General features: G+C 44.2%; 1 protein-coding gene across 1 annotated transcript; it reads left to right on the forward strand.

Annotated features, from left to right (window-relative positions):
- The first annotated feature begins 1,135 nt into the window (after window positions 1-1,135).
- GATD3 (glutamine amidotransferase class 1 domain containing 3) lies at window positions 1,136-10,483 on the forward strand. The gene is made up of 7 exons (XM_006137889.5): window positions 1,136-1,409; window positions 3,825-3,877; window positions 5,217-5,330; window positions 5,990-6,109; window positions 7,981-8,073; window positions 9,429-9,585; window positions 10,211-10,483. The coding sequence occupies exons 1-7, from the start codon at window positions 1,314-1,316 to the stop codon at window positions 10,337-10,339; spliced, it is 762 nt and encodes a 253-aa protein (XP_006137951.3). The 5' UTR covers window positions 1,136-1,313; the 3' UTR covers window positions 10,340-10,483.
- The last annotated feature ends 1,495 nt before the right edge of the window (window positions 10,484-11,978 follow it).

Raw genomic sequence — 11,978 nt, forward strand, 5'->3', positions numbered from 1 at the left:
CTATAGACGTTCTTGCGTAAAAGCACATCTCTTGCACAAAAGCACATGCCAGTGTAGATGCGCTCTTGTGGAAGACTTTTTGTGCAAGAGCTCTTCCGCAAAACGGTTCTTGCGCAAGAAGCTGCCAGTGTAGACGTAGCGCTTACTCCTTCCAGAGGGGTATGGTGGTTGTCTGCTCCTTTGTTCCTCAATTGAGATAAGATTGAACTATCAGAATAAATGTATTTGTCCTGCCGAAGATGTCCAATAACATTTTTATAAAGTTCTCATGGGGCATGGTGATGAATGAAACCTGAACAGAATGAGCAGCATTAGGCCTAATTTTGCCTCCTGTTTAACCCAGTTTATGTAACTGAGAATGTGGGCAGTTAAGCCTTGAACCTGTGCTGACAAGTGTATGCTAAACTTTATGCACAAGTCCTATCAAAGTCAAGAGGCCTACCTAAGTGCCTACAGTTTGCAGGGTTAGACCCTGTCTAAACACACTTGCACCACTCTGCATAAAACAGCTAAGCGGAAGGTGTTGAACATGTTTGGCCTAATATTGCTGCTGGTCTTTGTTGATCTTTGCAGCCTCTTGCTGCACTTCATTATGTGCCACATTTACTCTGCTAATGAGCTTGTAATACCTGTAATGAACTCAGTTTTACCAATCCCTAAATAGTCAAAACTTGAGAGATTTTTTTTAACAAGAAAATGTATCTCTGGATTTTTATTTGCACTCTAATCTTTGACTAGGGTGTTTTCAAGCTTTTCTCGGAAACTGAGAGGGCAAGAAAATTATCTTTGAAACCAAAGAGCTGCGGTTCGGTTAGTGCCTGTTTTCGGGAGTTGGGGGCTTTCAAGAAAACAGCAAATATCAGCTGTGGCAACACAAACTTGAGCTTAATCGTAAGCCCCATTAAAATGTGCTTTTATTTTAAGGAAAGGTGCCTGTGTGGTAAGCACCAAGGGGCAAGGTGACGAGTTAATGTTTAGCAGACGTATACAGCTCTTTGTGCAAAGGCCGGTCCGGGCGCTCGGTGATCTCTCGCCAGCGCCGTCGAGCATGGCGCTTGCTATAACTCGGGAGGCGCCGTCAGCGCTGCTCTAGCTGGTCGGAAAGCTTGTCTGGCGGGGCTGACGCTTGGAGGGGGCGGGAAGAGGGCGGGGAGGTGGCTGCGCTCTGTGCGGGGGTGCAAGAGGAGCAGTGGGCCCGGGGCCTCCCCGCCTCTAGCGGGAGCTGTGCAGCTGCAGGCGCGTCCCCTCGCCAGGCCCAGCCCGCTTTGCCGTGGGGCTCGCTGCTGCTGCGCCAGCCCGGGACACGCGGCGCGATGCTGGCTGCGCGGCTGCTGCTGCTGCGGGCCCCGCTCGGGGCAGCCTCCCTGCACAGCTCCGCCCGCCGCCTGCGCGGGGCCCGGGTGGCCGTGGTGAGTGCGGCCCGTGGGGGCTGGGCTCCCCCTGCCCTGGGGCTTGCAGGCCAGTGGGAGTGGGACGGGACCTGGCCTGGGGGACAGCTCCAAGGTGAAACTCCCCCCGCGGCCGCGGTTAGCTGCCTCCTTCGCGCAGGCTCTGGAGCACGTGGCTGCCCAGCTGGCAGCTGTCTGAGTCGGGGTGCAAAGGGCAGTGCAGGGTGAAGGACACTGGCCACCTAGCGCGGGAACGCTCTGCCTCGCCTGGGTGAGGCCAGTGTCTTAGGACTGTGCTACTAATGGGAGCAGGTTCCTGAAGGAGCGTTTCCTGACCCTCGTACAAATACGAAAATGCTACGGGCAGCACATTCCTCGAAGGTAGCAGCTCTCTACCTTAGGCGGCCGCCAGATACTGCTGTGTTCACACAGGGTATTGTAATGCTTAAGGACATAGGAACGGCCATCAAAGGTTGAGATAACTCAGTGTCCTGTCTTCTGGCAAGGGCCAAAGCAAGGTGGCTCAGAGGGAATGAACAAAACAGGGGAATTTTAAAGGAGCCATCCCTCGTTTAGGGGCATCAGGAGCATGATTGTACATCCCACCCTGACCATCTCGGCCAATAGCCACGGGTGGATCTATTCTTCATGAACTTGCTGTTAGATTTTGTGAGCCCCTATTGACTCATGGGCTGGGGCCAAAAATGAGGAGTTCAGTGTATGGGATGAGGCTGTCAGATAACGGGCTGGGTGGGAGGAGGATGCAGGAATGGGCAGGGGTTGGGGTGGAGATCTGGGTGGGAGGTAGGGTGTGGGGTCTGGGCAGGAATAGGGTGCAGGAGCAGGCTGGGGGTGGGAGGTCTGGGTGGGAAGGTGGTGTAGGAGCAGGCTGGGATTGGGGTGGTCTGGGAGGGTGGTAGGGAGTAGGAATTGGCTAGGAGTGTGGTGAGTAGGCAGGAGGGAATGCAGGAGTCAAGGGGAGGTGCAAGGTGTGGGCGATGCTGGTGTATGGTCCCTGCTGCTGGGGGTTGGAAACGCCGAGCTTTGGAGGCCAGATCCAGGCCTTAGGTACTCTTCCCTCCCCTCCCCCCACCCCCAACTATAGATTATTCTCTATTAGAGCTGAAACTTTCTGGGTTTTTTCATCTGATCCATGACACAGTTTGACTTTTATGTACATACATCTTGGACCAAACTATGTACATTGGGTCCTCTCTTGCAATCTAATTTGCACTGGCAGACTGCTGTGGGCAATACAAATCAGTGTGCCAGTGTGAGGAAACAGAACCATGGAAAAGGAAACCAGAAGGCATTAAAATTACAAAAGAAACTCAAAGAAGAAACTTAACAGGTTATAAAAATAAAATCTAAAGAGGTAAATTGCACAGAGCATCTAAAATAACAAGTTTTATATGTGTGTGTGTGTGTGTGTGTGTGTGTGTGTGTGTGTGTGTGTGTGTGTGCATGCAATGGATAATTGAGAAAGCATCTACAGGCTGCTTAAAAATGAGGTGAGAGCTAGCATTAAGAAAGTAGAGTTATTAAAGGGACACTGCCATTTGGAAAGCTAATCACTGCTCAAAACTTGAGTTTAAAATAATTTCAGGAGCAAGTGTCCTTGGAATTTTTTTATGTCTTTACAGTCACAATTTCCCTATTTTAAAAATCACTTTTTTGTTGCTATCTAAAAGACCCACACAAACAAGGAAAATTGACCATGCAGCCATTGAGACAAATGCATAAAGGAAACAAACTGCAGAAATTGGAGAACATTATTTTCTCTAATTTCTAAGTTCTACTGTTCTTCAGTAATATTTAGGAGAACATGCTTAACTAACAAGGTTGGCGTTATTTGAATGCATTGTTGCCATGGTTAATAAAGGAAATTTAATTGAGCGACTCAGTATACTTAAATGTTTAAAAAACTACTTAGCCATTAATTTCTGGCATGGATCCTAAGAATAAGAGTCATGTAACAGATACAGTAGTGTCATAAATTCTGGTTTTTTAGGTGTGCCCTTTAAATGAAATGCGTCTGTATGCATCCAAGTCTGAATATATTCCCTCCCTAATATGTAAAATCATCCTCTTTACATGTCTTAAGGTCATGAAAGCTCCTAATATTTTAGATGCTTTTGTGACAACCATCACATTTTAAGACAATGTGTGGGTTTTTCAAATCTGATAAAAATGTAAAATACTTTTTGCTGTTCAAATCAATAGTAATTGCAGAGCCATTTACTTGAATGGAGCAAGCTACTGTAAATAGGACATTCCAGTTCTTGTGTAACCCAGCAATACTGAGACTATATCTGTTTTGTTTGATAAGGGTGCAGCCACAATTGCTTTATCCCCAAATGTTGTGCAAGATCCCTAAAAAAGAGTCTGGCAAATACATATTTTGCCTGAAATACTGTGTTGACTTTCCCTTTGCAGGTCTTATCTGGATGTGGTGTGTATGATGGTACAGAAATCCATGAGGCCTCAGCGTAAGCAGCTTTCCTTTACTGCAGAGTCCAGACATGTATTCTTCACACGACTAGAGCATTTTATTCTGTTTAGTTAATTGCTATTTTCCTAGGGCTATCAATACTAAAGAGCTTTGATGGTGTGCGGTTTTCTCCCAAGATTGATTCTTTCCACACCCCTTGTCTTAGCTTTATGTTCCTCTTTAAGTGCTCATAATGCATACTTCTAGATGAGGAAGTATGGGCATGCTAAATTGCCACCTCACATTCAGTCAGAGCAATGAGCTATTGTCAGCCAGTCCTCTGCTAAGGGCTAGCTGCTGCTCTGAACACTAGGGCTATGTTTAGACGGCATCATTTTTGCAGTAGAGGAAATGCAAATGAAGTGCTCATTAGCATTTCTTATGCTCTCATTTGCATAGTCTCTTCCGATCCTTTTTGCAGAAGAGGTTTTTGCGGAAAAAAACGCAATGTAGATAGGGCCATTTTTCTCAAAAAAGCCCTTTTGTGCAAGATCCCTTATTCCTTAAAAAATGAGGTTTACCAGATCTTGCACAAAAGGGTTTTTTGGTGAAAAATGGCCCCATCTACACTGTGTTATTTTCTGCAAAAACCTCTTCTGCAAAAAGTATCGGATGAGACTATGCAAATGAAAGCATGAGAAATGCTAATGAGCGCTTCATTTGCATTTCCTCTTCCGCAAAAATGATGTAGTGTAGATGTAGCCTTGGTCTCCTCTTACAGTCATCCTTCAGAAGAGGCTCAGGTAACCTCTGTAGCTCATCTAGCCTTCAACCTCACTCTTTCTCCTCCCTCCCTCATTGACAGGTTATAATAAACCCCCACTGCAGTGGTGCCCAAAGTTTTCCTGTCACTTCCCTTGCCCCCTCCCTTACCTGTGATGGAATCTGTCTGTGCCTGCCCCTCAATTATTGCACAGTTGACTCAGCAGAGAAGAATGTGCTGAAGGCAGAGCTAGGGAGCAGAATGGGATGGGGAAGTATCTGGGGCTGGAGGCAGAGCCGCTCTGAGGTGGAGAAGGAATGAAGGCAGAGCTGGGATGAGTGGTGCTCCCTCCATACCTTCCCATGGATGTGGGTCCGGGCCCCATCACTCACCTCATTCCCCAAAGTGTTCCTCCACACTCTCCCGAGAGGGCACACCCCACAATTTGGAGACCCCTCTCCTGTGCAGTCTCTAAACAGTGATGGTATATAGTCATTTTTATGCTAATTTGTCACTGTTTTCCAAAACATGTAACATGTTTCCCATAAAAGTCAACCAGATAAAAAACCTGCTCTAATTGTCTCCTTCATACTCCTTCTCTTCTAAAGCTTTCGTCATATTTTTAATGTTGTAGCATTTTGGTTCACCTGAGTCGTGGGGGAGCTGAAGTTCAGATGTATGCCCCAGATATTCCTCAGATGCATGTTATTGACCATAGCAAAGGACAGCCAACTGAGGCTGAGTCAAGGTAAGAGCTAGATTTAATTTGCATAGGATGACTCCTGCTTGTTCTGCAGGGGTGTGTTGCAGAGGTCATGCCCTATACCAGGAGTAGGGAACCTGAGGCTGCAGGGGCTGGCTCTGGCTTGTCTAGATCCATCCTCCAAAGCTCAGGGCTCCCCTCCATCCAGCATTGGGGATTAAGCACTGGTGCTCCACATCCCCCTCTATAAGTCCTTCCGTGGGCCTGCACGTGTTGTGGGGGGAGGAGCCTCACAGGCGAGAGTCAGACAAGCTACAGCTGGATCCGATTCATGTGCTTGTCACTTGTGTGTGGTTCTTGACAGATTTTTCTGTGGGTCAGCAGCCCCCAACCCACTCCTGCCCTATACTAAATATTTACTAATAGCAGTTTTCTCAAAGTGTTTAGCTTTATGCCAACTGATATTCTGTACGCGAGAAAAACTTAGTCCTCCTCTTGTGGCTACCACCTAAAATCTTATCCTATTCCTTGCTCATAAGTCCAGTGGATTCCAGTGGTTTGATTTCAGAAGCAGCCACAGCTGCAGTTATTCAGGGTTGTCGTTTTCAAGTCTTCAAAAATAACACCTTCTCTTATACAGTTTCACCAAATTTGTGCATGTATTGTCTTCATTTCCCTTATTGCTTTATTTCTTGTTCTTCAAGAAATGTTTTAGTGGAATCAGCAAGGATTGCTCGTGGTAAAATCACAGACCTGGCTAAACTTAGTACAAAGGACCATGATGCTGTGATATTTCCTGGTGGATTTGGAGCTGCTAAAAACCTGTGAGTGCCAAGTTAAATAAAGCAATAGAGAAATCCTTTATGCATAACTCACATGGTAATAATAGAAAACAGTGGCCTTTTTATTAATTATGTCAGTTTACATAGTCTAGCCCAGTGTTTCTCAGCCAGTGGCGTGCATACCTTGCATGCAGAAGTCTTTGAGGGATTAACTCATCTAGATATTTGCCTAGTTTTACACCAGGCTACATAAAAAGTGGTGTACAAATGTGGTACAAACTAAAATTTCATACAGTTACTTGTTTAGCATGTACTATACACTGAAGTGTAAGAACAATATTTATAGTCCCAATTGATTCGTTATAATCAGGGCTTGACAAACCGCTGATTCTACTCGCCCGTGGCAAGTAGATTTCAGCCGGTCGCTCTGTGCGCCCCATTTACCAGCGCTGCACGCTTGCCACCAGGCTGGCGAGCAGCTCTCGCTGCGGTTTGTCAAGACCTGGTTATAATTATACAGTAAAAAGATAAAGCAAGCAATTTTTCAGTACATTTTTGTATTTTTATGTCTTAATTTTTTTTAAGCAAGTAGTTTTTAAGTGAGGAGAAACTTGGGGGTACACAAGACAAATTGGATTCCTGAAAGGTATACCGTCTTCAGGAAAGATTGGGGGCTATTGGTTTACCCTAAGGAAGACTATGTTCAAATTGTTTGGGGATTTCAATAGCAAAACATTCTCAACGCAGATGTGAATGTGGTGGAGGGGTTCCCCATGTGATTCTTATTATGGTTATAGTGGCAATTTGTTATCTGAAAATGCCACTCTGAAAAATTTCCCACCAAAATTAGAGAGCAGTTCTGCTTACACAGCACATTTTTTTTTAAAAAGCCCTTTCCTTTCCCTGTGGTGCTGTGATGATTGTTTTGGGGCATGAAGAGGGGAAGTGAAGATTATAAGACTTTTTGTTTCAGATCATCTCCAATATCATTCTCTCAATTCCTTTCCACCTAAGTCTTGGAACAGTGTAGGGATAGTACTAAACAAATCACTAAGTAGTTTCCTTTCAGAAAGCTAATGGGTGTAAAACCCCGTGAGTCTTGTGACCTAGTCTTCTACTTTTGATTCTTTTGAAATATTTAAGTATATTTTTACCATCTATCTTGGATGGTTTAGACACAACAAATTCTGCATTTTGACAGGGGGCTAGACTAGCTCAGGGATTCTCACCCTTGTTCTTTCTGAGATCCTCCCCCAAACATGCCATAAAAACTCCAGGGCCCTGCTGTGCCATAACAACTGGTTTTCTGCATATAAAAGCCAGGGTTGGGGTTAGTGGATAGCAAGTAGGACAGTTTCCTGGAGCCACGTACCATAGGCCTCCTACAAAGTTAAGTTGCTCAAGCTTTGGCTTCAGCCTGAGGGAGCAGGGCTCAGGGCCCCAGGGTTCAGACCTATGCGGTTCAGCTTCAGCTTTCTGGCCTGAGCCCTGCAAATCTAATGCTGGCCATGCTTGGAGGATCTCCTGAAACCTGCTCGAGGCTCTCCTGAGGGCCCTGGATCCCTGATTGAGAATTACTGGACTAGATGATACTTCTGGGCCCTTCTAACTCTGGGGTCTATGATTCTATGAAATGTCTTTTTCTAGGATGTCCCTTGAAGATGAGAAATTATTTTTTCTCTCCAAGTAATGATTTGAAAATCTGGTAGCACTGTCATCCTGTTTCTGCAGAACATTGGAAGGCTCATTTGGTAACGCTTAGTACTTAGTTAAGACTAAGATTTGTTGCTTGATGCCACGAGGAGTTCGTATGCACTTTCCATTTTTGATGTCCGTTGAGAGCTGCCGTGCACGTGCACATATGTAGTCATTGCATAGATATGTAAGTGTTTGACAGCCTCTTGTTGTGGCAGTTCCACCTTTGCTGTGGATGGGAAGGATTGCAAAGTGAATGCAGAGGTTGAACGTGTCCTGAAGGAGTTCCACAAAGCTGGGAAACCTATTGGGTATGTACATTCTAGGTGCATCGTGTACAGTAAATTTATACAACAGCATTTTTAATTGCTCCTATAGTTGATAGTTTATATGAGAACAGAGAGAAAACAAATTCTAGATAAATAGGTGGATCTTAGTTAGGGATGTAAATGACTATCAGTTAAGCAAATGCTCAACTAGTCGCTTCCCTCCCCTGTCAGAGAGAGGCAGCAAAGGGTGGGGAGCAGGACCAGTGCTGTGGGGAACCAGTAAAGCTGGTTCCCCCCAGCACTGTCTCTGTGGGGGTTAGGGGAGGCAGAGACACAGTGGGAAATGGTGCAAATGGGGACTGCTTCAGTCCCCAGTTGCACCAGTTCCTACTGTGGGCGAGTCTGCTTTTGAAATGTACAAGAGCCTTGTGGGGCTCTTGTGCATTTCAAAAGCAGAAGTGCCACAGGAAACATGGGGCTAGCAGGGACTCAAGTAGTCTCTGCTCATCCTGTGCTCTCTGCATCACTCCCTTGCCTGTCCCTCGTCCCTCCCCCCCCCCGGCCTCTGAGAGACAGCAAGGGGGGGACAGGAGCTTGTGCTGGGTGGTGAGCCGACTTAAAACCTGGTTCCCCCCAGCACCATCTCCGGGATGTCGCCTTCCCCCCCCCCCCCGCTCTATTAGAGGCAGCTGAGGAGTGATAGGGGGATGCATCTGCGAAGCAGCCCCTGTCTGCAGGGATCACAATGGGGAGCTGAGCTCCCACCCACAGGGGGGGCTGTCGTCACCAGGCAGCCCCTGCCTGCAGCCAGCCCTGACCACCACAAACAAGGGCTGCTCTGGCACTAGTCTCTGTTCACTGTGGACAGGGGCTGCTGGATTCCGTGCATTTTAAATGTAGTAAGAGTCTAGCAGGTTTTACTAAATTTAAAATGCAGAGCCGCAGCACAGGTGGTTCTGGAGCCAGCAGGAGCCAGGTTGGCTCAGTCTCAGCTTGAGTCGGCTCCTCTGGAGCTACCCTTGCTGCGGCTCTGTAGAGGCGCTTATCAACTAATTGTATAGTCGATACAAACTGTATTGAGTGTACGATTAGCCAAATAATCTCATTTTAACATCCTTAATGTTAGTACATGAGCTAGAAAAAATGAATTCAGCCCTGCTTTTATTGCTAGTTAATTTTTTTTTAAATCTTCCTTCAAGATGTTAAGAAGAGAGAGAAGTCCAGGAAAGAAAGGGATCCTTTGCTTTCCAGGGAAAGCCTGATAGTGTTGGAAGAAATTATCTTATTCATGTTTGACTTTATGATCTTGAAATCCATGTGCATTTGAATCATCATAATTGTAACAAATCCTTTTAAAAAGTAGTCTAATTGGTGTAACCTTTCTATTTTTCTTTCAGCCTGTGCTGCATTTCACCAGTGTTGGCTGCAAAAGTACTCTCTGGAGCTGAAGTTACTGTGGGACATGAAGAAGAGGAAGGTGGGAAATGGCCTTATGCTGGAACTGCAGGAGCCATTAAAGCACTAGGAGGAAAACATTGTGTGAAAGAAGTAACTATATCCTTTCCACTTAAAAATCACCGACCAAAAGTTATGGGGCATTGTTTTTCTTAGTACATAAGGCATCACAGTTACAAAAAAATACAGTCAATGCTTCATTGTTGATAGTGTGAGCCTACCAGACTGTAATGTGAGGCATTTGGATTGGACAACACTATTCCAATTGTGTGGCTGAGTCCTTACACATTATGTTCAGTTGTTGCCTGAAAATTTCTCTGGCACAACCAGTAGCGTGGTTAAGTCAGAAGATCTATAGATAAAATGGCCTACAAGTACAATCTATCCACAGAAAAGGGCCCCATAACTAGTCAGTTTTGTTTGGAAAAAGAAAATAAATGAATCTCGAAAGTCTAAAGCGGTGACCAAAAAAATCTTAACCCTGAAACATTAACTTCTAAGCAAAGAGTTTCCCATCTTTTCATGTAATCTTTAGTACTTTTTTCCCTGTTGATGCAATACTGGTATTTTGGGCAAAAAAAAGTAGAACTTTCCTAGGCTATCACTGTGACTACTTTTGTATAGAATGGGCGTGGGGAAAATAAGATACAGGCGGTAGTGTTTCATTCTACAGACAGCATATGCAAATACTAGGTTGGCTGTGCTTTCCTTAATTCTCTTCCACGAAGCTCATATAGATGTGAATAACAAGGTGATAACTACCCCAGCATTTATGTGTGAAACAGAATTACATCACATCTTTGATGGTATTGGAACCATGGTAAAAGGTGTGCTGAAATTAATAGGCAAATGAAGTGGCTAACTGTAATAATAGTAATCTTTAGAAAATAAAGCGCACAGTACTGGAAATATCAAGCACCAATGGAAATGTATTTCCCCTGTTTGTCCTATTGGCACTTTTATAAACCACAGAAATAAAGTCTGATTCCCAGCTCTGTCCAGATGTTGCAGAAATGTTTGCTACATAAATGCATTGGTTTCCAAACACATCCTATCAAAAGAGTCTGCTGACTAGCTTATCCTGTAATCTAAATAATGTTTTGGCATTGGGCACTTGGTGAGGGTTGTGTGAGAATGTTCTGAGACCAGCCAGTATACTATTCCAACAAAAAAAAATCCTCTTTGAAAAATACTAGGGACGCAAATGAAAACGCAACAACAAGAATACTGTGGGAGTCAGAATATTGGGAGCAGCAGCCTGAGCATAGGGCTGGATATGAAATTGCTTTGCAGAACTCACAATTCTGTTTCAGAGGCTGTGGATAGTGTGGTTGAAATGCACCAGTTAAATTGTGATTGCAAGGAGCAGATAGATACAGCTGCTATAGGACTGACTGCCATTCAAAGGTGAGGAGTAAAGATACTACTAATCCTTGTGAGGAAAGCTATGTTAAAATTCATTCTTGGCTAGTCAAGCTGCCTGTGGGTATGTGAGTCTGAACTTTGGCATTAAGAAATTGCTGGAATCTGGGGACAGAGACATTTATGAGGATTGAGCTGTAGGGTTACACTTGCCCCTGTGTTTCAAGCACGACTACAATAGTTTGCTGAGTATTCCATTATTTCCTATGTCCATGAGGTAAAGTCAGGATCAGCTTTGATGTAACCAATGGAAACACTCGTTTCTATCCCCAAGGGTTAACTAAACATTAATAAAAATATTGTGTTGGATGGTCCTTCTTTTCATGGCTTTTTCCCCCTGTTTTTAAAGGTGTGCTTTTTCCAAATATGAATAAATCTGTATGTCAAGAGCAGGACACACTTTATTGTAAATACCCTAGCATTTTAAGATTTCTTTCATAATTTAACCACAGAACAGGAATGGGCCTTTTATATCTAAAAGAGGGTTTGAAACAAGGAGAAAGGATCAACTGTGGTGCCTTGCACATTTTAAAGGCATCTTTCACATTCATGTAGTTACTTACCAGAAATGGGTAACAGGCTGACTGCACTGCTATTACCCCTCTCCCTTTCCAGACTAACAGAGCTTCTTCTGTAGAAATAAAACCAAATGTAAGAAGAAGATATATAAATTAAATGTTATTCGGTTATTTTTTTACCTCTTCCCCGCATCTCTTTATCATTGAATATTTGCATTTGAAGGAGCCTTTACTAATTCAAAGTCCAACAATATTCAGCATTTTGTCTCTTTCCTAAATTTTGTCTGTTCACTTGTTTTTATTTCTCTTCCTACCCCATTATAGACCAACACAGCATTCTGTTCCTTGTATTTTCTTTGAGTGCCAAGTCATCTTTCTTTTTCTCTATTCACAGAAAAATAATGTTGACATAACAGAGTTTTATAGACAAGTATCATGTTCCAAATACACTGTGTTTTAATCAACTGGAATTTTAAGACATGTACGTGAAGTCATTTTTCAAGAGTCCCAATATTTTGTTGCTTTTATGATATTAAAAGATGACAACAAGGA

Source organism: Pelodiscus sinensis, chromosome 1, assembly GCF_052426305.1.
Source record: "Pelodiscus sinensis isolate ZL-2025 chromosome 1, ASM5242630v1, whole genome shotgun sequence".
Taxonomy (NCBI): Eukaryota; Metazoa; Chordata; order Testudines; family Trionychidae; genus Pelodiscus; species Pelodiscus sinensis.

What these genes read in the sequence shown, in the direction of transcription:
- GATD3 (XM_006137889.5), top strand. Translation starts at nt 1,314, where the DNA reads ATGCTGGCTGCGCGGCTGCTGCTGCTGCGGGCCCCGCTCGGGGCAGCC. An exon ending in GCGGGGCCCGGGTGGCCGTG is followed by an intron (nt 1,410 to 3,824) that starts GTGAGTGCGGCC and finishes TTCCCTTTGCAG; the next exon opens with GTCTTATCTGGATGTGGTGT. An exon ending in ATTGTGTGAAAGAAGTAACT is followed by an intron (nt 9,586 to 10,210) that starts ATATCCTTTCCA and finishes ATTCTCTTCCAC; the next exon opens with GAAGCTCATATAGATGTGAA.